A 23,945-nucleotide genomic window follows, 5' to 3' on the forward strand; every position below is an offset into this window, starting at 1 on the left:
CAGATGATAACTTCTGCAAGCTAACTTATTCCTTTAACATTAGACTCATTTACACATATTCAAATAGCAAACATGTGTCTTGCTTCGTTCATGGCCAAGACATGAAGTAATCAAAAGTTTCTAGTCTCAAGCAAGTCCAGTACATGAATGAACATAGAAATCTCTATTCAATTGTTCATTAGTCTTTTTACAATTAACACAGACGCTAAAGAGCACAGAATGCTACATAAACTTTTCTTGCTCTTCTGAACCCGTGCACGGAAACTCTGTGGGCTGTATAGCAGATACTTGTCTGCCGCCGTTTGACTACCGGGTCCATCTTTTTCTCATAACTCTTTTTTGACCTGCACATACAAATAGGTGAGGCGATTTAGGGCATATTCATTTCTCCCACTCACCTCTAAAATAACAGGTGTTCGAAACAGTGGAAGGTCGAGTGGTTCTAGAATTTACTCCAAAATTCTCGAAGCACTACAGAGAGAGAGAGAGAGAGAGAGAGAGAGAGCGAGAGAGAGAGAGAGAGAGAGAGAGAGAGAGAGAGAGAGAGTGTGTGTGTGTGTGTGTGATTATTTTCGTTGTTATAGAAAAGAGAATTTTTACATAAAATAAAATTATTTTTGACAAAACGTATAAGTCAACATATACAAGCAAAACATATACACATGTCACATTATTTGTTACAAACACTCCTACTTCAATAAAGTTTTGTTAAATTGTAGTTGCGCTGTTTCACTTGTTATCATCACAAAATATTTCACCTCTTTCTTTTGTTGCCCTCAGACAAACAGTAGGTTGCAGACAGTGATTGAAACCCTTTCTCAGGTATCTGTATTGAAGAATTACTCAAAGGTGTACACCCCCTGCGAGTTCAGGGGTTAGAATAGGCCCAAGGTATTCCTGCCTGTTGTAAAGAGGTGACTAAAAGGAGTCTCACCCGTTTCAGCCCTATAGTTAAGGTCCAATTTTCTGGTTTGACTTGCCTCTTTCCAAATTCAACAGAAGTGTGGGCTATATGGGGAAGGATGCCTTACATGGTGCATGAGTTACCCATAGTGACCTTAGATTCCATCTCCTGAACCTCTTTCCATCATGGGTTAGCATCTCCACTTGCACTTCGACTATTTGAGCGAGGACACTTTCTGGGGCATGTCATCTTCTTCCATTGTCTCCTGTCTTCTTTCAGCCCCATGACAATGTTGTATTTCTCTGCACCCAATGTCCAGCACAGTAGCCAGTCCCTTGTGGTGGGGCCGTCATGTACCCATTTGGTGGTAGCCCCTTGACATCACAGAGATCACACTGATGATGGCCCAAAACAAAGCGGACTAAGTCATCTTGTGCTGGGGACCAAATGGCCCCAGCAGTCCCCAAGAAAGGAATTCTCTATGTGCGCCCCCTCCCACCTGTGTGAATTGTGGTCAGCATCACTCCCCTGCTTGCCGGACTGCCTGGTACTCCAAAAGAAGTGCAAAATTATGGAGTACAAGACTCTGGACAGGCTATCTTACTGCAAGGCTAAACCCAAATACAAATAACTAAACCCTGTTCCCATGCTATCTAAATATGCTGCCACTGTGACAGTGTCGCCATTGATGATGCCGTTGCACCCATCCTGTAAGGTTGCTCGAGTGGGCCCTCATGGCCACCCAACTTCACCACCATCCAGTGGGCAGGGGCACATCATCTTCTTCTGTTGCTCCCAGAGCTTCTGCTTTGGGAGCATTGCCCCCCAAAATGACAGGGATATCGCCCCCCCCCCCCCCCCCCAGCCGTAGAAAAGCAATGACCACCTCTGGCTCCTCTTATGTGGGACTCTACCTTCTACGCCCCCTCCTCCCCCCAGTGGTCCACTGGCTGTTGGTAGAAGTGGCAAGAGGGCAAAACTTCAAAGAAGTAGTCCATGAAGAAACGGGAGCCTCCAGTGGCCCCCACACCAGCACTCCCCTATGGCTCTGTGTCACAGGGCAAGGTGGAGATTCTGGCGTCCCCTGAGGACCTATATCTCGCTGATGCCTCCGATGCAATGGTACTGGATTCCAATGCTCAACCAGTGGTGACAGGTAATGCTGAGGCCTAATTTGCCTCCTTGGTCACTCCATGCTACACCAGACAACAGAAAGAGTCACTCTCCAGTGGAACTGAGGTAGTTTTTTCTCCCACCTGGCTTAGTTACATCAACTCTTAAGCAGTACACCTGCCTTTTTTTAATTGTCCTTCAAGAGACCTCGTTTCCCACAGTGTGGACCCCCACCCTTCATGGCTACCGGGGTTACTACAAAAACTGTCCTGACTGTGACAGACTGTCAGGTGGATTATGTATTTTCGTCCTTACCTCTGTCTGTAGATAACCAGTGCCCCTTCAAACACCTTTAGCTGTGGCTCTCAAGGTGAGGGCAATTCAGGAAATTACCATCTGTAACATTTACTTCCCTACAGGTGGTGAAGCAACACCTCATGTTTTGGCTGCACTCATTTTGCAACTCCCCTCACCTTTTCTGCTTCTGGGTGATTTTAACACCCATAACCCTTTATGTGGTGGAACCAAGGTTAATGGCCATGGCAAAGATGTTGAGGACCTACTAATTCAACTTGACCTTTGCCTCCTAAATACAGGTGCCCCCACACATTTCAGTGTGGCACATAGCACATATTCGGCCATTGATCTCTCGGTTTGCAGTCCTGTTCTTCTTCCTTCTATCCACTGGACAGCACATGATGTGGATGGTAGTGACTACTTTCCACTCTTCCTGTCCTTACTGCAGCGTCCATCATCTCGACACTTGCCCAGGTGGGTTCTGCCCAAGACTGACTGGAACACTTTCACATCCGCTACCAACATTGAGTATCTGTTGCATGCCACTGTTGATGAAGTGATCCGTGTCATCACTAATACCATTGTTGCCACAGCTGAATCAGCAATCCCTCTTTCCTCTGGTTGCCCCCGGTGGAAGTCAGTGCCTTGGTGGTTGCTGGAAATTGCTGCGGCCATTAGAGACTGTACGTGGCCCCTCCAATGTCGTAAGCACCACCCCTCCCTGGAGAACCTTATTGCCTTCAAACAACTCTGAGTGCAGGTTCACCTCCTCATCAAACGAAGGAAGCAGCAGTGTTGGAAATGCTATGTCTCCACTGTTGGAACAGGAACCTCCCCTTCCCAGGTTTGGATTAAGCTCCGCTGACTTTACGGCTATCAGAACTCGGCAGGTGTCCAGGAATTTCCAAAAATGGAGCTGTATCTTCTGATCCAGACATAGCTGCAGAGCATCTTGCTGAGCATTGTGCTTGCATCTCTGTGTCGGAGAATTACCACCCTACCTTTCTCCTCCTCAAACAAAGGGTGTAGCGACAATGCCTCTGTTTTGCTCCATGCCACACTAGCCTTACAATGCTCCCTTTAGTGAGTGGGAATTTCTCAGTGCCCTTGCTGACTGTCCTGACACATTCCCCTGGCCCATATTGATCCATTCGCAAATACTGAAACATCTGTCAGCGGATTCCCAATGCCACCTCCTTGCTGTCTTCAACCGCATTTGGAGCGATGGCGAATTCCCATCGAAATGGCCGGAAAGTGTCTTCAGTCCGGTCTTAAAGCCCAGGAAGAACCCAGTAGATGTTGACAGCTGTCGTCCCATCAGTCTCACCAATGTTCTTTGCAAGCTGCTTGAACGTATGGTGAGCCGGTGGTTGTGTTGGCTTCTTGAGTCTCAGGACCTTCGGCCTCCATCCCAGTCTGGTTTTCGCCAAGAACGCCTCACCATCAACAGCTTCATGTACCTGGAGTCTGCCATCCGATCAGCCTTTACCTGGCGCCAACACCTCTTTTTCGATCTCACAAAGGCCTACGATACCACTTGGCGACATCACATCCTCACTACTCTGCATGAGTGGGGTCTCCAGGGCCCACTCCCAAGTTTTATACAGAACTTTTTGTCACACTGCACTTTCAGAGTTTGCGTCGGTGCTTCCCATAGTACACCCCATATACAAGAGAATGGGATCCCGTAGGGCTGTGTCCTGAGTGTCCCATTCTGTTTAACTGCTGTCAGTGGTCTCACATTAGCAGTAGGATTGTCAGTCTCTCCCCACCTATATACTGATGATTTTTGTATTTCATTCTTCTCCTCTTCCACTGTTGCAGCTGAACACCGGCTGCAGGTAGCTATATGGAAGGCACAGTTGTGGGGCCCTCACTCATGGCTTTCAGTTTTTGGCCACCAAAACTTGCATGATGCACTTCTGTCATCATCGTACTGTCCACCCCCATCCACAACTTTACCTCAGTGACCAACTACTAGATGTAGTGGAGACTTACTGCTTTCTGGAACTGGTCTTTGACACCCACTTAAGTTGGCTTCCCCATCTTTGTCAGCTTAAGGAAAAGCGCTGGCAGCACCTTGATCTTATTCGATGCCTGAGCCGCAATGAATGGTCCTGATTTTCGTACACTGCTGCAGCTGTATCAAGCCCTCATACAGTTCCTTGTTGATTATGGGTGCGCGGTGTATGGTTCAGCAGCTCCCTTTGCACTGAATCTACTAGGCCCTATCCACCACTGTGGAATTCGCCTTGCGACGGTAGCCTTCCGATCTTGCCCCGTGAACATCCTCCTGGTGAAAGCTGGTGTTCCTCCATTGCGGCTCCGGCAGCAATTATTGCTTGCCAGTTATACCGTCCACATACACTGTTCACCTCACCATCCAAATTACCATATTCTTTTGCCCAACATGGCGGTCCATCTCCTGCAATGGTGGCCCAGAACTGGTAATGCCTTCACCGTCCTTGTCCGGTCACTTCTTCATGAACTCCACACTTCCCCCTTACCACCTTTCCTGCAGGCCCACTTCCGTAGACCTTCATGGTCCATCCCTTGGCCACAGCTTCGGCTGGACCCATTGCAACTCCCCAAAGGCTCAGTCCCACCTGAGGTCCTCCGCCAGCATTTTCTCTCTGTTCTTTCTGAGTTTGAGGGCTCAGAAATAATCTAAACAGATGGATCACTGGTTGATGACCTCGTTGGCTTCACTTATACTCACATTGGCCATACGGAACAATGCTCCTTGCTGGATGGCTGCAGCATTTTCACTGCAGAGTTGATTCCCATCTATCACACTGTTGAACATATCTGCACCTGCTCTGCTGAGTCCTTCGTCATTTGTAGAGATTCCTTAAGCAGCATACAAGCTCTCAACCAGTGCTTCCCTAGGCATCCTTTGGTACTGTTAATCCAGGAGTCTCTGTATGCCCTGTGCATCAGTGGAAGCTGAATGACCTTCATTTGGACCCCAGGCCATGTCGGGATATCGGGTAATGAATTTGCTGACCGCCTGGCCAAACAGGCCAGCAGTAAACCATCTCTGGAGATTGGCCTACAGGAGACCAATTTGCGAGCGGTCTTCCACCGCAAAGTCTTCGTGACCTGGGATACTGAATGGTGCACTCTGAGTACCCCAGATAAACTTTGTGCTCTCAAGGAAATGACAAATGTGTGGCGATCATCCATGCAAGCCACTCGCAGGGAATCTGTTGTCCTTTGCCGGCTTTGCATTGGCCATATGTGGCTAACACATGGTTACCTCCTCAGTCGCGAGGACCCACCTTGGTGTCGCTGTGGCTCTCTTCTGACTGTGGTCCACATCTTGCTGGACTGCCCAATATTAGCCACTCTGCATTGGACTTTTAACCTTAGCAGCACCCCTACCTTTGGTGTTGGATGACAATGCCTCAACAGCAGATATAGTTTTACATTTTATTCGTGAGGGATTTTTTTATCGTACCATCTAAGGGTAAGCATTTGGCCTGCTCTGTGAGGCCTCCACCCTCCCTCCATTTTAACTCAGTCACTCTTGTGTGTGTGTGTGTGTGTGTGTGTGTGTGTGTGTGTGTGTGTGTGTGTGTGGTTCCCCATTAGATTCCATCAAGTAGGAGAACTTTCAGGGAACAAGTCAAGGTATTCATAAACAAAAGACATCATGTGTACACTGCATTAATAATGCATACAATACTATTCACTGATTTGGCACATCATATGACACACAAGATGCAATACACACTATTAGAAAACATTCATGACAAATATACAGTCAGAAGCCATTACAATTCAAAAGAGACCCTCTACCTTCATAACTGTCTAAATGAATGCATGACTGTTTGTGTATTAAATATAAAATGTTTCTTCTGCAAAGAGGTTACCTGAAACTAAAAATTTTGAGAGAAATAAAAATCTGCCAGGGCACACTAAATGGCTTTGTCAATCAATGTCGTTCTCCTTTGGCTCCTCATAATGATGAACAGAACAGCTTCAGCACAATCAAAACCATACATACTGACTAGGAAAAATAAGAAAGGCATAAGTGCTGAACAAGAGTTCAGCTAACCAACACAGAATAGCAATGGAGAAGACAGCATTGGCAAAATATGTAGATCTGTGAACGTCAGTCTTTTCCCTGCAAAGAAAAAAATCTTACACTGCCAACATGGCAGTTGAAAATTTCCACCATAACAAATAAAATGTTGAGTTAAACTGCCAAGACAACAGCATATGTGAATAAAAATGTCTTTGTAAAGAAGGATTGAGTGTGCCAGGATGGAGTGTAATAACAGTCTTGTTTGTTTATTATGAAGAACCACTGTTGTTTTCTTTTCCAATTTATTGATGTTGTCCGTTATGTCCTCAGGAACAGGTTCAGTGCTGCTTATGATTGTGTTTTCCCCACTGATTTGCTAACTCATTGCTTGAATGTTCACATCATTCTCTGTTACTCTGTGTGTGGAATAGTGTTAAGGTTACATACTCCATGGCATTCTTATTACAGGGTTCTTTGAAACTTTTGTATTCGCCAAATACATGTGGAGTCCACATCTGTATCTACATATATATTCTGCAAGTCACCATGCAGTGTGTGTGGTGGAGGGTAGTCTGTACCACTGTTATTCATTTGCTTTCCTGTTGCACTTAAAACAACTTGTAACGTCCCGCCAGTTAGTGAGTAGTTAAAAATGTTTTAAATACCTGTGAATATCTTGCCTTTGATGTCCCTCGATGACTGCATACGTGAGCTAAAATATGCTTGTTCAATAAATACAGGATACCATAATGGATTTCACTACAATGATGTAGACCACAACTGAAGTAGAGTAAGTATGTAGATTTATGCACTTCAAAACCTGTATCTTATGAGCTCATGATCAATCTTCGGTGTAGTAAGTCTCATTGTTACTACTACAGCTAACCGATGGTAGCACATACTACACTGGCAATATTAAATAGTACAGATGCAATAATGTGATAGACATGCATGTGTGAGGTCCATTGCATTGTTCAACACTAATACTCAACAAAGGACGAATATAAAGTCACATAGCATTCTGCCTTTTTGTGATATTAAATCAAACTGTTTAACACTCCAAAATAATCCGTCACTGCATTGTTCTAATGTGATGTTTTAGACAATGTCCAACACACAAGTTGCCCTATTGTAAATCCAAACCTGAATCATGCATCAAGAACTTATGTCAACTGTATGCACAGATCTGTCCTGTAGTGGGTCCAACACTCATCTGCCCTAACAATACTCGAGGCTGAGTATTTATACTCTTCCTCTTATAATCCTCTTCTGCTTATAATAATGCAGAACATAATTTATAATATGAAATAGTGTAACAACATTATCAAACACTCTACAATATTCCCTACTTTGCTGGAACAAGTTTAAGACTTTTCTAAACACATAAAAATCGCATTAATATTGAAATTGTAGAAATAAGCATTCTAACAATGATAAATGATCAATTATCTATATTTTGTTAATTAAGCTTCAGATTTAATTCCTACCATTTACAGATGATGAGAATGAAATATATTATTCTTTTATCTATACATTTTCCTTATATTAATTTCCTGAATCTGATTTTGATTGTTTATGGTACAAAGGGTATTGTAACTATTATTGTTTGGTATTGCTGTTATTCTTCTAAAAGCCTTTTTCCTATTATCAAAAAGTAATTTAATTTAATTAAAGCTGGAGATATAAGAGTATTGAACTAGTAATACATAATGCAGGGGTGGTAACCATAAGCCTGGAATGTTACAAACTGTCTATATGCCTCCATAGGAGCCCTAATTTCTTGTACCTTATCTTTGTGGTCCTCATGTGCAATGTATGTGGAAGGCAATAGAAGCATTCGGCAGTCAGTTTCAGATGTTGGCTCTCTAAATTTTCTCAGTAGTGTTCTTCAAAAAGAACATAACCTTACCTCCAGGGATTGCCATTTGACTTTCCAAAGCATCTGTATAAAACTTACATGTTGCTCGAGCCTATTGGTAACAAATCTAGCAGCCTGCCTCTGAATTACTTCAATGTTCTTCTTCAATTTGACCTGGTACAGATACTAAACACTCGAGCAGTATTCATGAATAGGTCACACCAATGTCCTATATGCAGTTTGCTTTACCGAAGAACCACACTTTCCTAAAATTCTGTCAATAAACTAAAGTCAGCATTCACCTCCCCTGTCACAGTCTTCACATACTTGTTCCATTTCATATCACTGTGCAATGATATGCCCAGATATTTATATGATGTGACTGTATCAATCAGTACACTGTTAATGCTGTATGTGAACATTAAGGTTTTATTTCCCTGTTCATCCACATTAACTTATATTTTCCTACATTTAGAGCTAGGTGCCATTTCATCACGTCAACTAGAAATTTTGTCTATGTCATCTTGTACTTTCCTACAGTCATCCAGCTTTGACACCTTACTGTACACCACAGTATCATCAGCAAACAACCACAGATACCTGCCCATGCCATCCACCAAATCATTTATGTGTATAGAGAACAACAGTGCAGCAGATACTACAACACTGGCTAAGTGGAACCGTATGTCTGCTGATATCCCTGATTGGTGGGTGAATGTTCATTTGGGAAAGGCCATGTTATGTACACACTCTAAGGCATTGGGCTGTAAATATGGTGGATGCATAAGATTATTTGAGTGACATATTGTGGAAATGTAACATTGTCCATATTATGTGTGCCCTCTATGGCATTTGTTCCGTACTGGAGGCTGGCCTTGCCTTATGGTGGCCTCTCTATATATGGCTGTTTACAGACTCTTCAGCCAGACATGGTACCCCACTACTGGGAAAAGAGGGAGGGGAATCAGATGTAGCATTGTTCATTAGCTTCATGTTTCCCACTGCTCACCAACATGCATATTTTGGTAGGTAAACTCATGTTGCTATCCGATGAATTTGTCTGTGGCACCTGAGGAAAACCATATCCAGAGCCTGGGTGAGGGAGTGGTCAGTCAAGGTAATCTGCCACATTGACATCCATCTCTCCATCCAAGGGATGATCCACGACATCCACCTGTATGTATGCATCATTGGTTTGCTGGTTTGCTGCAGTTGGGCCCTACTGCTGGTGGCAAAGTCAGGGGCAGCCGCTGGCTGCAGCTGTAGATCCCCAAGACAGCTGGCTGAAATGTAGTCATATGAGCCTCAAAAAAGAAAACAGCCTAGGAGTTCATCTATGTGTGCAGGCATGTACTGCAACTTCATTTGGTTTCTGTGTCGCATTGTGAAACCACTGAGTCTGTACAGTATGTTCCAGAGCTTTTGTGTCACTGTAGGTGGTGCCCAAGATTTATTTCCATTTTTGTGCATGGTAGTGAGGTCCTGGTGGTCTTGAAAAACTTTGGCCTCGACGGTAGTCTATGGATGCACAAGTGGCTTTAGAATAGACATCAGAGTACAGTGCAGTCTCCCATGCAATTTTTTTGTTGGGGTTTTTGTGCCATATGGAGTGGCTCTGTATTGTGGAAAAAAAATTAGTGTTGTGTTATCATTATTGTCCTGCTGAATGAACTTTGTCATATTAGGCTTGAATTTCCTTTCAAATCTTTTAGTGAGCTCATTTACTTCTTGTAGAAATGGTGTGGTTTTGAAATGTGATACGCCATTTCATTCAGTTGAACTCCTGTGGTTAAAATTGAGTGCAGTGGTCTGTAACTATTAAATTCAGCAAAATTTTGATGGAGAAAATCCTTCACTGAACCTGGATTATTTTCATTTAAATGATAGACACTATGTGGAAATTCTGAAAATTTGTCTATGATGACCAGCCAATAGCTTCCCAAAAAAAGGTCCAGCATAGTCAAAGTGCAAACACGACCAGGGTTCTGATGTGTGGGACCATGGAAAATATTGTCAAGGAGAAGCTGAGTGGTATTTCTGGTGTAAGTGGCATTTAGCCAGTATTACTTCTATGTCTTCTTCAGGTTTCTCCCATAGCAGTGCTCTGTCAGTGCACCTGGACATACAGTGTGCCAGTGGTACTGAGGCACTTTCTGTTTCAACTCTTCCAGAATCACCACTCATGTCTTTCCTGATTCTGGTTGTATCACAATGACACCTTTGTAGACAGTGAGAGGCTGTCTCATGTTCCACTGTGATTAAATTTCTTCTTAGCTGAGTATCTTTTTTTCTAAAGCCCACTCCGATTCAATATATTGTTCTTTTAGATAACACTGGATCCTTTGGCACAATTTTTGCATTTAATGGAAAATTTTCAACAGTGACTTGTGATCTGAATATCTTTGGCCATAAATGTAAGCATGGAACTTTCTGAAAGCAAATATAATAGCAAGAGCTTCCTTTTCAATTTGACTTTCAGTGTTTTGGTCATGAACTTGGTTGGCCTTTCAAAACCATGTTGTATACATGACAAGATGGCACTGAATATGTATTCAGAAGCATCTGCTGCATTTTTTTTTTAATCATACATGATGAGATATTTGGCTTCTAGTAAACTTTGTTTCAATTTGTCAAACACACATTAATTGTTAAATTGGCATTAATGGTTGTAAATGCATTTTGTTCCTTTCTGTAAGAGTTTGTGAGGTGGTTTGCTTATGGGTGCTGCATGTGTAGAATGAATTTTCTGTAGCAATTGATTTTGCGTAGAAACAGCACCTAATTGCTCAAGATCTTTGGGAACCAAAAAGTTTTCAGTAGCTTCAATGTTTTGTGATGTTGGCCTGATGCCTTGTTGTGACAGAACATCCCCCAAGTTCTGGACTTCCCACTGGAATAATATGCATTTTCCTTTGTTACATTTTGAACTGGATGCTTCCAAAATCTTAAACACGAATTCCAAATTATGCGATAGTTCTTTGGGAACTTTCCCTGTCAGTGATATCATCCAGGTAGTTCACAGTGCTTAACTGTTCTGAGTATCATTGGAACAAACTTGGCACTCTGAATCCTAAATGGCAATCTTGTATTGATACAATCCAAATGTAGTATTTATGATCAGGAATACCTGTTTCTTCATCCAGTGGTACATGCAAGAAAGCCTTCTTCAAATGTAGTTTTGCAAAACAAATGTCACCAGCCAATTTAGACATTAATTCTTCCAGCTTTGGAATTGGATATGAATCTATTATGGATTGTGCATTGACTGTTGCCTTGAAATCAACACAAATTCTCAATGTGTTATTAGGTTTTTGTACAACAGCAATTGGCATTGCCTATTGGCTATTGGTAATGGGTTCTATAATGCCATTCTGTTCTAGACAATAGAATTTTGCTACAGAATTGAACTTCAGTGTGATGAGCACATTTTAGTTTTTAATGCTTAAGAAAACATAGTGTCATACTTGCGGAACAATGTTTAAAACTCTTATAAACATCAGTGTGAATCTCATACCCACCTTCATGGATTATGAAGCCTAGCTTATTGAATAAATCATGCCCCAGTAAATTTGTTGTTTGGGCATTGGACTATTATAAATATGGCTGATAAATTGTTTCTATGCAACATGAGTTTTGAACTGGCCTTTGGCCAGTATTTATTGGTTCCTGTAGCTAAATAGCAAACTTAACAATTCATTTAATTTTGGTAATCCCAATTTTTTTGTACACCTGCAGATTAGTTAAAGAAATGGAAGAGTTCATGTCGGTTTGAAATTTCAGTGGAACATTGTTTGCTCCAAGTGTCACAGATCAATGCTAGTTTTTGCTAACAAGATAGTGTTCACTCTGTTCTTTGCACATGAAATTTTATTATTTGCCCATGTTCATCTTGAACAACATTTTCAGTACCAATTATGAATTACTTTGTGTGCTTTAGCACGTCATTATATTGCCTAATTTGCTGCATGTTGCACGCTTCAAACTGATGACCTGTCTTTTTGTTGTACATAGAATATGTATTTCTGAAGAAACAGTCCTTGTGCTTGTGATTAACATTATAGCATGCACATAGACATAATTTTCATCTGTTTATGAAGTGCTGCTGCCTTCTTGTGCTCTCTGACATTTTCACATGGTTGTTCTCATGGTTTGTCCCTGCGAGTTGTTTTTGACACATTGTAAACACACTAATCTGCATAATTGGGGCACACCAGGTGAGACAAGTACCTATCTGTGCATCCAGATTAAAGGCAAACTTCCTAGATTGGTCTTTCTTTAATTTGGTATCAGGTGAATATATAACGAGCATGCGATCAATGAGAGAATCAGTGTAAGGCTTTTAGCACTTCTCACTCTTGCACAAAAATTTTCAATCTCTAGTGAGCCCTGTAATTGTTCTATCCACTCTTGATAGCTTTGACTAGCTTTTCCAAAACAGCAAAAAATTTATGTCCGGCTACTGCTATCTATACTTCAGCCTCAAAATAATTTCTAGACCATCTTTAAACTCAGCATATGAGATAGTCACCAGATCTACTTCAAGGCATAGCTTTTATATCAGTTTAAAAATTTCTGTGACAGTTCTAGCAAGTAGAAAAGCTCTTCACTCAATCTCACTTGATAATTTGTGAGTGATGAAATGTTGCTCCAGTGTGGAGACACACTATCGCCAGAATTCTATCTTTCAGTCGAAACATGGAAATGGTGATAGCAACATCTTGAAATTTTCTTGTATATCTTTCTTCTCTGGTTCTAACTACGGAAAATCCAGGATGGTATGTAACAATATTAACTCTCTCTCTCTCTCTCTCTCTCTCTCTCTCTCTCTCTCTCTCTCTCTCTCTCTCTCTCTCTCTCTCACGCACTCTCACACACACACACACACACACACACAACACACACACACACACACACACACACACACACACACACACACACACACACACACACACACACAAATGCAACTCACATATGCCTGACCACAGTCTCTGGCAGTTTACGCCACACTACAAGCAGCAACAGCACACAATGTGATAGGCAACTGGGTGGGGTAACGAGGAGGCTGGGGTGAGGAGGGGGGAGGGACAGTAGGGTGGAGATGAGGGACAGTGAAGTGCTGCTGGGGAGCATGCAGGGACGAGGTGGAGAGACAATAGGGCAGCTAGGTGCAGTCAGTGGGTTAGACAGAGGGCAGGGAAGAGAGGTGGAAAGGGGGGGGGGGGGGGGAGTACTGGAAAAGGAGCGAAATAAAAAGACTGGGTATTTTTGTGGGATAAGTGGCCAGTGTAATGCTGGAATGGGAACAGGGAAGATGCTAAATGGGTGAGGAGAATGACTAATGAAGGTTGAGGCCAGAAGGGTCGTGGAAATGTAAGATATATTGCAGGGAGCGTTCCCATCTGCACAGTTCAGAAAAGCTGGTTTTGATGGGAAGGATCCATAAGGCACAGGCTGTGAAGCAGTCATTGAAATGAAGAACTTCATATTGGGCTGCGTGCTCAGCAATGGGGTGGTCCAGTTGTTTCCTTGCCACAGTTTGTTGGTGGTCATTCATGTGAACAGGCAGCTTGATGGTTCTCATGCCCATGTAGAATGCAGCACAATGATTGCAGCTTAGCTTGTAGATCACATGACTGGTTTCGGAATAATATAGTGGGGTGGGGGAGGGGTTGGGGTGGGGGGAGGATAATGGATAGGATATTCCTCACTTCAGAGTACAATGAGAGGTAGTCGAAACCCTGGCAGAGAATGTGATTGTTTTGTTCCAGAAATTACAGTCTTAAATGATAAATAATTGCAGAATGTGGGAATCAAACCAGTGACAATCATAATCCTACACTGTGGTAGACTGTGTGCAGAATGCAACAATACCATCAGACCTCACAGTTTCTGAAAAGTCGTTTGTTTTTTATTAGTCATGTGTGACATATTGTGAAAACATTCCTGTTGAGTCTTTTGGTTGCATGAATTTTATTTAGTCCCACAAAATCTAAAGATATTTTCCATAGCCATGTGAGACAAGTTTATTTTTATTTATTTATAATCGTATTATTCATCTAACATAACATGTAAAGTTTTGATTTTTTACTTCATGTGCATAGAGCATGTAACTTCTCTTGTATGCAGGTCTATGTATTAATGTATGACTCCCTATTTATAACTGTCAATATTTTATGTTGTCTTGTGATCTACTCTGTATAAATATCAAAATTGTGCAGTAAATTATGCATTTTTCTAATTAACACATTTTCATTTCAGGTACGCCAGATTGTGAGTGATTTTTCTGTGATACTGGCAATACTGATGATGTCTGGCTTGGACTTTTATGTCGGTGTGGAAACACCAAAACTTGCTGTGAGTCATTTTCTATTTGCAACATTTCGTACAAGGTAGAGGTTATGAAGTCTGAAGTTGGTGTCTTGATTGGGGCTGGACTGAGACCATTTTTGAGCACAAATGATCTGTCATTTGGTGCCCCCTCCCTAAGACAGTCGTTGCTTTCCCATGGTCTCTTGGAAGCTCCTTTAAAAATAAATCAAAATCTAGTGATATTGGAAATAGGTCATTTTTCTTTTTAAAGTAAGTACTACATAGACTTTCCTATGTAAGAAAGAGAAATTTCTATATTATATTCCAGTGGTAAATATTAAAAAGAAATGAATAATTTTCATTTAATGTAATTCCTGAGATCTTTAAAACTCTTAGTGAAAACAAAAAGAAACATACATATTGTACTTTTCTAACTTCAATAAAAATGTGCTGTCTAAAGCTGCGTGGAAAAAATGAAAATATAAAATTTCTGATATTTTCTTAATTTGATAATAGGACTTTTTAATCTTATAATAATAATAATAATAATAATAATAATAATAATAAATATGAACATCTATTCAAAATTTATAATAATATGTTTAGCACAAATTTTTTGTGTTTCAGTTTTCATTATGAAATAACTACTTATAGCAAGTTTTAATAATTACATGTAAATAAAAACAAAAATTCTGTGTTCTGTAAGCAGTGTCAGTGGCTCAGATAGTATTTTTATTTGAATGTATCGAGATGTGTGTTAAAGAAAACAATGACCAAAGGTAAATTACATTACAAGATTTACGGTTACATTTGATACACCTTGTATACAAATTTTGCATTTGGGCACCTTTGGTGCCACTCCCAGCTTGGCACCCTAAGTGGTTGCTGGTGTTACTTGGATATTAAACCAGCTCTGGTCTTGATCTACTTTATAACAAATTTTATGGACTGGCATGTCATTTTAAATAATTCAGTAGATGACCCACTTCAATAAGATTGTTAAGGAAGGCCAAACAATGGCACAGCTAATACTGAAGGTCTCAAAATATTAATCACCTGTGGTTTACTTTCATTTTGGAAGAATAGACTATCACGTGTAGGCCAGATTTGAACTTGTATGGTGACTGTAGCTTAGTCTGGCTTTAGGACCTCTCAAAAAATTACTTGTGCTATCTGCTCTCTGAATGGACTCAAGGAGGTAGAACATCATCAATCCATGAATACTGAGCTGCTTTGCTGAACTGAAATTAAGTCTGAGGAATATTTATTCACTCCAAATACTTAGCCTTTGTTCTTGGAGGAAGATGGTGTTGTATTCAGTGATTGCTGACTTTCTTGAGATGAAGTGTCTCACGTAATTTGTCTGAGTGGTAACTGCTAATTGGAGAAAAGTGTAAATTGAAAGGTATCATTAAGTGAAGAAGACAATCTGTCCATTCATTCTCCAAACAATTAATCTCTTTACCCTGTTGCTGAGGGTCTTTGCTAACTTGCATTATCAAGAGAAACAATTTTTCAAATACCTTAGTGGAAAAAATGTTGCACAGAAATGTTTCCATTTCAGTTTCATATTGGACAGGTACACGTCGAATCCAATGATGGAGTCTCTTCCAGCACATTTAATGTTTGTCTATTATTGAAATTTGAGGCAAAAGATTATCTGATACCTATATGTTTTTGTGAGCAGTGGAACAATGGACCATCATCTAGTTATGTGAATAACTTTCAGAGTGGCTACCCTTAGGTTAGTAAAAGAATATGCTATCATGTATCACATTCATTTTGCATTCAGGCTATGGCCTGGAGGTAAGTGATGTGTCGCAGAGTTACAAGGAAATTTGAAATATGCAGTTCAACCTCCTTCCAAATATTGAATAGGCAAAAATACTTGTACCTTGTTAATTTACTTATCTTGATGAAATCAACAGCTGCCCCTATCTCATGCTCTGCCTATAAGGCTGATTTATAAAATGCGAATTTGGAATTATGTAGGCTAAGGGAGGAAAAAGAGATTGGGTGCTGGGAAAAGGTAGCAAGCAAAGGGCGAAAAAGAGAAACTATTGAAAAAACTTTAGAAATTCAGTTAGTAAATCAGTCTGGCTAGCTATCTGAAATAATGGACGGAGGGCCTCATCCAGATGTAGTTGAATCTATGTTGAAGCAGAATATTAGCTTATAGAAAAAAGACAGGTCAGGATCAAATCAGAATTGGAAAAGAAGAATTCTGCTTCTAAGTTGTGGTCATGTGAGGGGTATAGGCCAGCTGCTTCAGGAGAAATTAGGTGAAGGGTACCAGGGCACAAGTTTTGTGAAACCGGGCACTAGCCTTAGCCAGATGACAGAAAACTTATGTCAGCTATGCAGGGAATTTGAGAAGGAAGATCAGGTAATTATAGTTGGGTGAGCAGGAAAAGCCTGGCTATGAATCCAAGATATAGTATTAGGAGTGACATGGATAAAATAGGAGAAGAAACTGGGCACACAAATGTGGTGTTTGTAGAGGTCTTTCAGTGTCATGATCAGCTCTGGGTAAACACTGCTGTAAGGCATGTTAACACTGAGCTGAACAGGATGCTCCAGACACTGGCATAATCTCGCATAAGTCTTGTTCCAGTTGATGCTATTGGTAGGTGAGGATACACTACATATGACTTGTACCTAAGTAGGAAGGGGAAAGATAAGTTAGCTTCTCTATTAGCAGATACTGTAAGGGGGCCACAGTCACTCAAGGGTTGATCCTTGTGGTTAATGAGACCAGGCGGACAGGTTTTTTAGGTTAAAGCCAAAGTCCAGACAGACAACAATCAAGAAAAATAGAATAAAAGAAGCTTCATGTTCAGTTAATAGAGATAAAGGTAAGGAAGGGTACTATCAGTTCACTTCAAAATATCAGGGGAATGAAAAATAAAGTAGATGAGCTGTTAGTTTGTTTAGATGATCTCAAAAATACGAATGAGATTGATATACTTGGTCTGTCTGAACACAATGTAACTGTGGGGATGGAGAGTGTCGGTACAAATGGGTATAATTTGGCATCTTACACTTGCAGATCTAGCATGGATAAAGAAGGAGTTGCCATTTACATGAAAAGGATATAAGGATAAAACTGTAGAAGTAAGCAACTTTTGTGTCGATCAGCACTTTGAAGTTTCTACATGTGAACTATAGCTAGTTAATGTAGTGTTGATATTAACAACAGTGTTCAGGTTCCCATAAGGAGGTTGTGTGCTGTTCATAAAAAAAGTTTGACTCCCTATTATGCTGTCTATCAGCCAAAACGAAAAAGTTATTAATCTGTGGTGGTTTCAGTGTAAAACTTCTAAGCAATTCTGATAGCAAAAGTGAACTAGAAGTGTTATTAATGACATATAACTTAGAATCAGTGATCAATTTCCCTACACATATAGCTCAAGACACTAGCACTCTAATAGATAATGTATTTTTACAGCAAGAGGATGTAAAACTAACACTTGTTTTCCCCTTGATAAATGGATTATCAGACCATGATGCACAACTGATTAACTTACAAAACCTAGCAGGGTGGACAGTTCAGAAACGATTAAGCAAAAGTGTAAGGCTGGTCAACCCAGCATCTATAGAGCACTTCAGAGAAAGTTTAAAAAATGTTAATTGGGGCGATGTATGTAATGAGTGAAATGCCAAAGATCAATGCAACATATTTCTTGATAAATTTATATTCCTTTTTTAACACTGTTGCCCAAAAAAAATTACTAAATGTAACACCAGTTTTCAAAGAAACCTTGGATTACTACAGGTAATGAAGTGTCTTCAGAAAGTAAAAGAAAATTGTATGAGGCAGCAATAATTAGTAAAGACCCAGAAATAATTTTACACTGTAAAAATTATTGTAACATACTGAGAAAAGTTGTTAGAATATCAAAGAATATGTATATTAGAAATGAAATTAATAACTCAGGCAATCAAATCATATCAGTATGGAATGTTGTTACAAGAGAGACAAGAAAAGTAACCACTGGGGTAGGTAGTATTACTATTAAAAAGAATGAGACCATCTTAACCAACAGCACACAAGTAGCTGATGTATTTAACAACCATTTATTAAGTGTAGGTGAAAAAATAGTCTTTAAATAGTAAAATGTCACCAATAGGAATTTTCTGTGGCTTGTCCAAAGCACTTGATTGTGTGAGCCATGACATTATGTTTCAGAAATTATAATTCTATGGTGTAAATGGAACAGCATATGAATTATTTAAGTCATATCTACAGAACAGGAAGCAAAAAAGTTTCTTTACATGGTTTAAGTGATTTAAGGAAGTTTCCCGCTTCATGTAAATGGGTTGCAATTACATTAGGTGTTCTGTTGGGTTCAATCATGGGTCCCCTTCTGTTCTTAATAGTCCAGTAGAATTAGCATTCAAATTGGAAATAATTGCTACAAAAGGTTTCATTGTTTTATTGGCTTCATTTGTGTCCCAGTGTAGCTATCTTAAGTTTTCCCCCTGGGCAGAGTTGTGGAAAAGTGGGGGGGGGGGGGGGGGGGGGGGGGCAAAAATGTACCCGAAAAAGGGGTATTTTATCGGTTTTATGATTATATCTCACAAATGACTCACAATATCGAAAATATGACCATTTGCATATTTTTTGCATTACCCATTTCCATACTAGTGCTCTTCAAAATTGGACCAATTTTACATGTTCATGAAAAATTTTAGTTTTAACCTCTGTTTTTTGGTAATACCATTGAAACTAGCCCACCTCTCAATAGTCTCATTCATAAAAAAGGATATAGAGAGAGAAATTCTGCTTTCGATGAAACCAAAAGTGAATTTATTGGACCACCCATTTGTTTACAGCTCCTCATTAAAGCTGGACCATTTCTCATAATCAATGAAGACAATTTCAAATGTAGTTCTTCAGTAATTCTTATGTACACTCTTTTAAACACAGACCTATAGTAACCCATTGTCTTGTACTTATTTAATATAGTAATAGAATAAAATATTAAAATTTTGTAAAATTTGAAAAATAATATTAAAAAAAGTTTTTCATGTATCGAGGGTTAAGAACTGAGACCTCGTGTCTGGCAGATGTCAGAAAAAGTCCTGGCTCAATAAAACTTGTAAGTGAAAAAAATATATGTTATAACAAAATGATACAAAAAAGACAATGCACAACCTGAGAGCAATAAATAAAAAAAATCAAAGCAATAAAAATTTTTATTATAAAGTTATGTTTTTAGCTCTCCTGTAAAATTTGTCCTTTGTCTGATATGTGGTCTCTGTTCTTAACCCTCAATATAATGTAGTGATACCCATTCAGCTGATATGAAGGAGGCAGGAAGAGAGACACACTCCTTGATATTAGTAGTGGTTATTGTATTTTGTAATTACAAAATTTTACATAAATGTATGAGATGAAAAGAGTGAAAGTAGGTATGTACACAAATTTCACATACGTCGACGTTTGAATGTCATTGCACCACTCAGCTCCTCAAAGTCGGTAATTTTCATCACCTCGTATATACAGTCCAGGTCTTCATCAACATCTGGTTCGTCAGTTTCATCTGTTTGGAGGGAGTTAGTGCATGAGTTCCCCTTGCAGTTGACACAAATTAATGAGCACTTAATACCAGCCATCTGACACCCACAACTATCTGCGCAGCCTTTGTTGCATTTGCAGGAAATTGTTGAGATAACAGACTGTGGAGCTGGTTCTTTGGAGGTAGGAACAGGGCCAAGACCGAGCTCTGAAGCCTGCCATTCCCAGAGGAGTGGATCTGTCTGGTGTCCTATCCACATTTGTACTTGTAAGTAGGTCCTCAAGCAATGCTGGCGAGCTGCTTCCGACGTTTGTGGTGGGGATGCTAGGGTGAATCTGGATTTCACAATCACTTTGGAAAACAGATCAAATCGCAATTTGTCTAAAGTGTCTCCTGCCATACCGCCGTAGAGGGTTGTTAAAAATCGGAGGCCAACTGCGACAATAGCTTCAGCTTGAGTGTCATGCTCTAAGAAAGGTTTGATATCTTCCAGAAGACATTCATTTTTGACCAGTAAATTGACCACTTTCTTCTTGCCCTGACCGAAGAGGGCTGAAGTTGTCACATTCGCTTATGGCGTGGAGAAATATGAGTGGCCTTCTGATGTTGTTTGCTAGTTTGAAACTGCTGGAACCAAATACTTTTGATGAGGTCTTCCTTCTTTCAGGTTTCAATAAATATATATTTTCTGATGGTGTGGCTAGGGCATTGAGCATGATGAGAAGGTCCGTATCCTCACCAACAACCACAACCTTCTCATGTTCCTGTGATACCTCAAGCGCTATGGTAACAATTAGGTGATCTGCGTCTTCATTACCTTGCTTTACGGAGAAGCCTTCTCTTCAAGCCTCGAAATAAGCAAGCTAATGAGACATGTTTTGTTTCAGTCATTGGAAAGGAATTGCTCCCGAGTCTTAGTCACTATCATTAACTCAGTAATGATGACCTCAGGAGTAGTGTGTCTTTTGTTTTGATGGAGGCACTCAGCGTATTTGATGCTCTTGGTGGGCAGGTTTTCTGGGTAGCCAATCGAACACCACCTTGTTGCACTTCCGCTGTAGTGTCTTTTTAAGCATTCAACACATTTGGTTAGTATTAACTGGAATGTTTTACCATTCTTCCATACAACACAGTGGAGAAGAATTTTTGAACTGTTCAGTTTCACTAATCATATGCCCGTTCTGTGAGATTAAAACGTCAGGTTTTGTTGAATTGTGCGTTAGAAACCGTAAAAACTGAGTCTTACTATGATTTAACATTAGTTTATTTTCTACAAGCCATGAACTGAAGTCATGTACTGCACTACTTGAAACTGAGTCAATGTTGCACACAACATCCTTTACTACCAAGCTAGTGTCATCAGCAAACAGAAATACTTTAGAGCAGGGCTTCACAACATACGTGCTCGCGGAGCAAGCTGTGAGCAGCAAGGAGCGAGCACGGAGCAGTGCGAGCACGCTATCCCCACTACCGGACCAGAGCGGAGAGTGGGGAGAGTGACGTGGGGCACACAACAGCTGCCGCCAGTCAATGTAAATCCGCGGCCACCTGCAGGGATATCACTCACGAATTATTACTGTGACAAATGAAACAAATAAAGGAGAATGTACACGTGCCACATAATTTTATTAGCTTAGTGTATGCCTCTACATTCGTATTAATTTGTGAACTGTTACACAATAAAATGTGTCGCTGAAGTGTGGGATTCTCGGTTATCTTGTACTTTTTGCCCTTTACAATTGCGTCTATGTTCGGAGTAATTGTTCTTGTGCATTTTAGGCGCAGTGTGCAGTTTAAATTTCGATCAGACAATGCGTTTCTCAGGCGCATCTTGTTACATTTCATTGCAGAGAACAGTTGTTCACAAACATACGTGGAACCGAACATTGATTTTATTGTAGCCGCCAGTTTGTGCAAACGAGGAAATCTATCGTGAGGGAAGTGTCTGTAGAATTCCAAAATGTTTTTCTTGTTCTGAAATTTGTCTCTGTATTCTCTCTCACACTGCAGGTCAATAATTTCTAGTTGTGACTCAGGACGAATCTCTTCAATATTCGCTGAATATGGAGAGGAGAACAGATCAAAATCACTGTCTACTGCTGTCAGATCTTGAAAGCGTTTATCAAATTCTTCCTTAAGGGCAACTAACCTATGTGAATAACATTCACAGTCTTTGTGAACATCTTGCATGAATGATAATTTACGAAAGTGAGCTAGATTTTCTGTTTCCAGCTGACTCACCCAAAGTGTCAATTTCATTTTAAAAGCTCGTATTCGATCTATGAAATGAGTAATTAGCAGATCTTTACCTTGTAGTGAAATGTTCAAAGCATTCAGATGGCTAGTTAAATCTGCTAAGAACGCGAGATCTTATATCCGTGAAGGCTCTTTCAATTCAGGAACACACATGTTATTTATTTCCATGAACATATTTACCTCATCTAATAGGCATTGCCACGACTAAGCCAGCGGACCTCGCTGTAATAAGGCGGGCTACCATACTGACTTTCTACATCCTCAAGAAAGCTTTTCAATTGCCTGTGTTGTAGCCCATGCTTCCTTATATAATTGGTTGTATGAACAACAACATTCATCACATTATTTCATTCGGCACGGTCAGTTTTTGCATTTTCTCCTTCAACAGCGCAACGAAACCTGATTTTTTTCCCTGTCATTGCTGGTGCACCGTCTGTAGACACTGAAACTAAAGAATTCCACGACAATCCTATATTTTCAACACTTTCTTCAACACTACTTAAAATATCACCTCCGGTTGTAGTGTTCTTCATGGCTACTACATCGAGGAGCTCCTCCCTCACCTGAAGATCTCTATTAACACCGCTAATAAATATTGCAAGCTGCGCTGTTCCAGTGATATCAACACTTTCATCCAGAGCTAGAGAATACGCCAAAAAATCTTTACGGATATTTGCAAGCTGGCTGTGGACGTCGTCTGCTATGTCCTGTATGCGACGCATAATGGTCATGTTAGATAATGGCACAATCCGAAACTGTTCAACTTGAGATGGACACAAATGTTCCGCGGCAACTACCAAACATTCTTTTATTAAATTGACATCAGTGAAGGGGCACAGGGATTTTGCTAAAAGCAAAGCAATTTTGTAACTCACTCTGAGAGCTGCCTCAGTTGATTTTTCTTCGTCGTCCAGATTTTCTTCGGATAGCTTCCTTATAAGTTTAATAACTTCCTGTGCACGATCTGGTCCACCACATTTTCCACTTCCGTAGTCTTTTGCTTGGTATGACATATAATGCAAATTAAATTTCCTAAAGGAATTCAGCGTTTTGTGACATACTAAACATTTTGCGACATCATCTTCTTCTGTAAACAGATACAATTCTTCCCAATGGGGGTTGAACTGCGAAAGCATGGTTGGGGTTATACGACGACGACTTGACATGATTCTTAACCAGCGAAGTGACTGTTAGAGCTGATCGTAGTACTTTAAACGTTACACAGTCGGCGCAAGTTCAGTAGGCACACTGCGGCCCTATTCAAACGTGCGCGCGCATTTCCCCTTCCTCCCCTCCCTCCCTACTCCGCGACCTTGCACCTGCTCGCGAGCACGTGCCTGAGCAGACGCGAGTACTCGTGCTCAAAACCGGCCAGTTGTTAAGCCCTGCTTTAGAGTTACCCATAATACTAGAGGGCATATCATTTATATAAATAAGGTACAGGAGCGGCCCCAACACTGATCCCTGGGGCACCCCCCACTTGACAGCACCCCACTCAGATCCCACATCACAGCCGTTATCAACATTGTGAATAATGACCTTTTGCTGCCTGTTGCTAAAGTAAGAGGTGAACCGATTGTGAGCTACTTCCACTATTCCGTAATGGTCCAACTTCTGGAGCAGTATTGTGAGATCAACACAGTCAAATGCCTTTGT

The 23,945-nt window shown here is 40.6% G+C and overlaps 1 protein-coding gene across 9 annotated transcripts in view; it reads left to right on the top strand.

The window, feature by feature from the left end:
* The window catches only part of LOC124777617 (sodium bicarbonate cotransporter 3), a 960,712-nt gene that overhangs the window by 809,665 nt on the left and 127,102 nt on the right, over window positions 1-23,945 (top strand). For all 9 annotated transcript variants that reach the window (XR_007015757.1, XM_047253082.1, XM_047253080.1 and 6 more), the window contains one exon: window positions 14,461-14,556. Coding sequence is in view for 8 of the 9 variants with exons in the window: in XM_047253082.1 (XP_047109038.1) it covers window positions 14,461-14,556 (96 nt within the window). In the remaining variant the exon portion in view is untranslated. The remainder of the gene's footprint in view (window positions 1-14,460; window positions 14,557-23,945) is intronic.

Source organism: Schistocerca piceifrons, chromosome 2 (genome assembly GCF_021461385.2).
Source record: "Schistocerca piceifrons isolate TAMUIC-IGC-003096 chromosome 2, iqSchPice1.1, whole genome shotgun sequence".
In the NCBI taxonomy this organism is placed as follows: Eukaryota; Metazoa; Arthropoda; class Insecta; order Orthoptera; family Acrididae; genus Schistocerca; species Schistocerca piceifrons.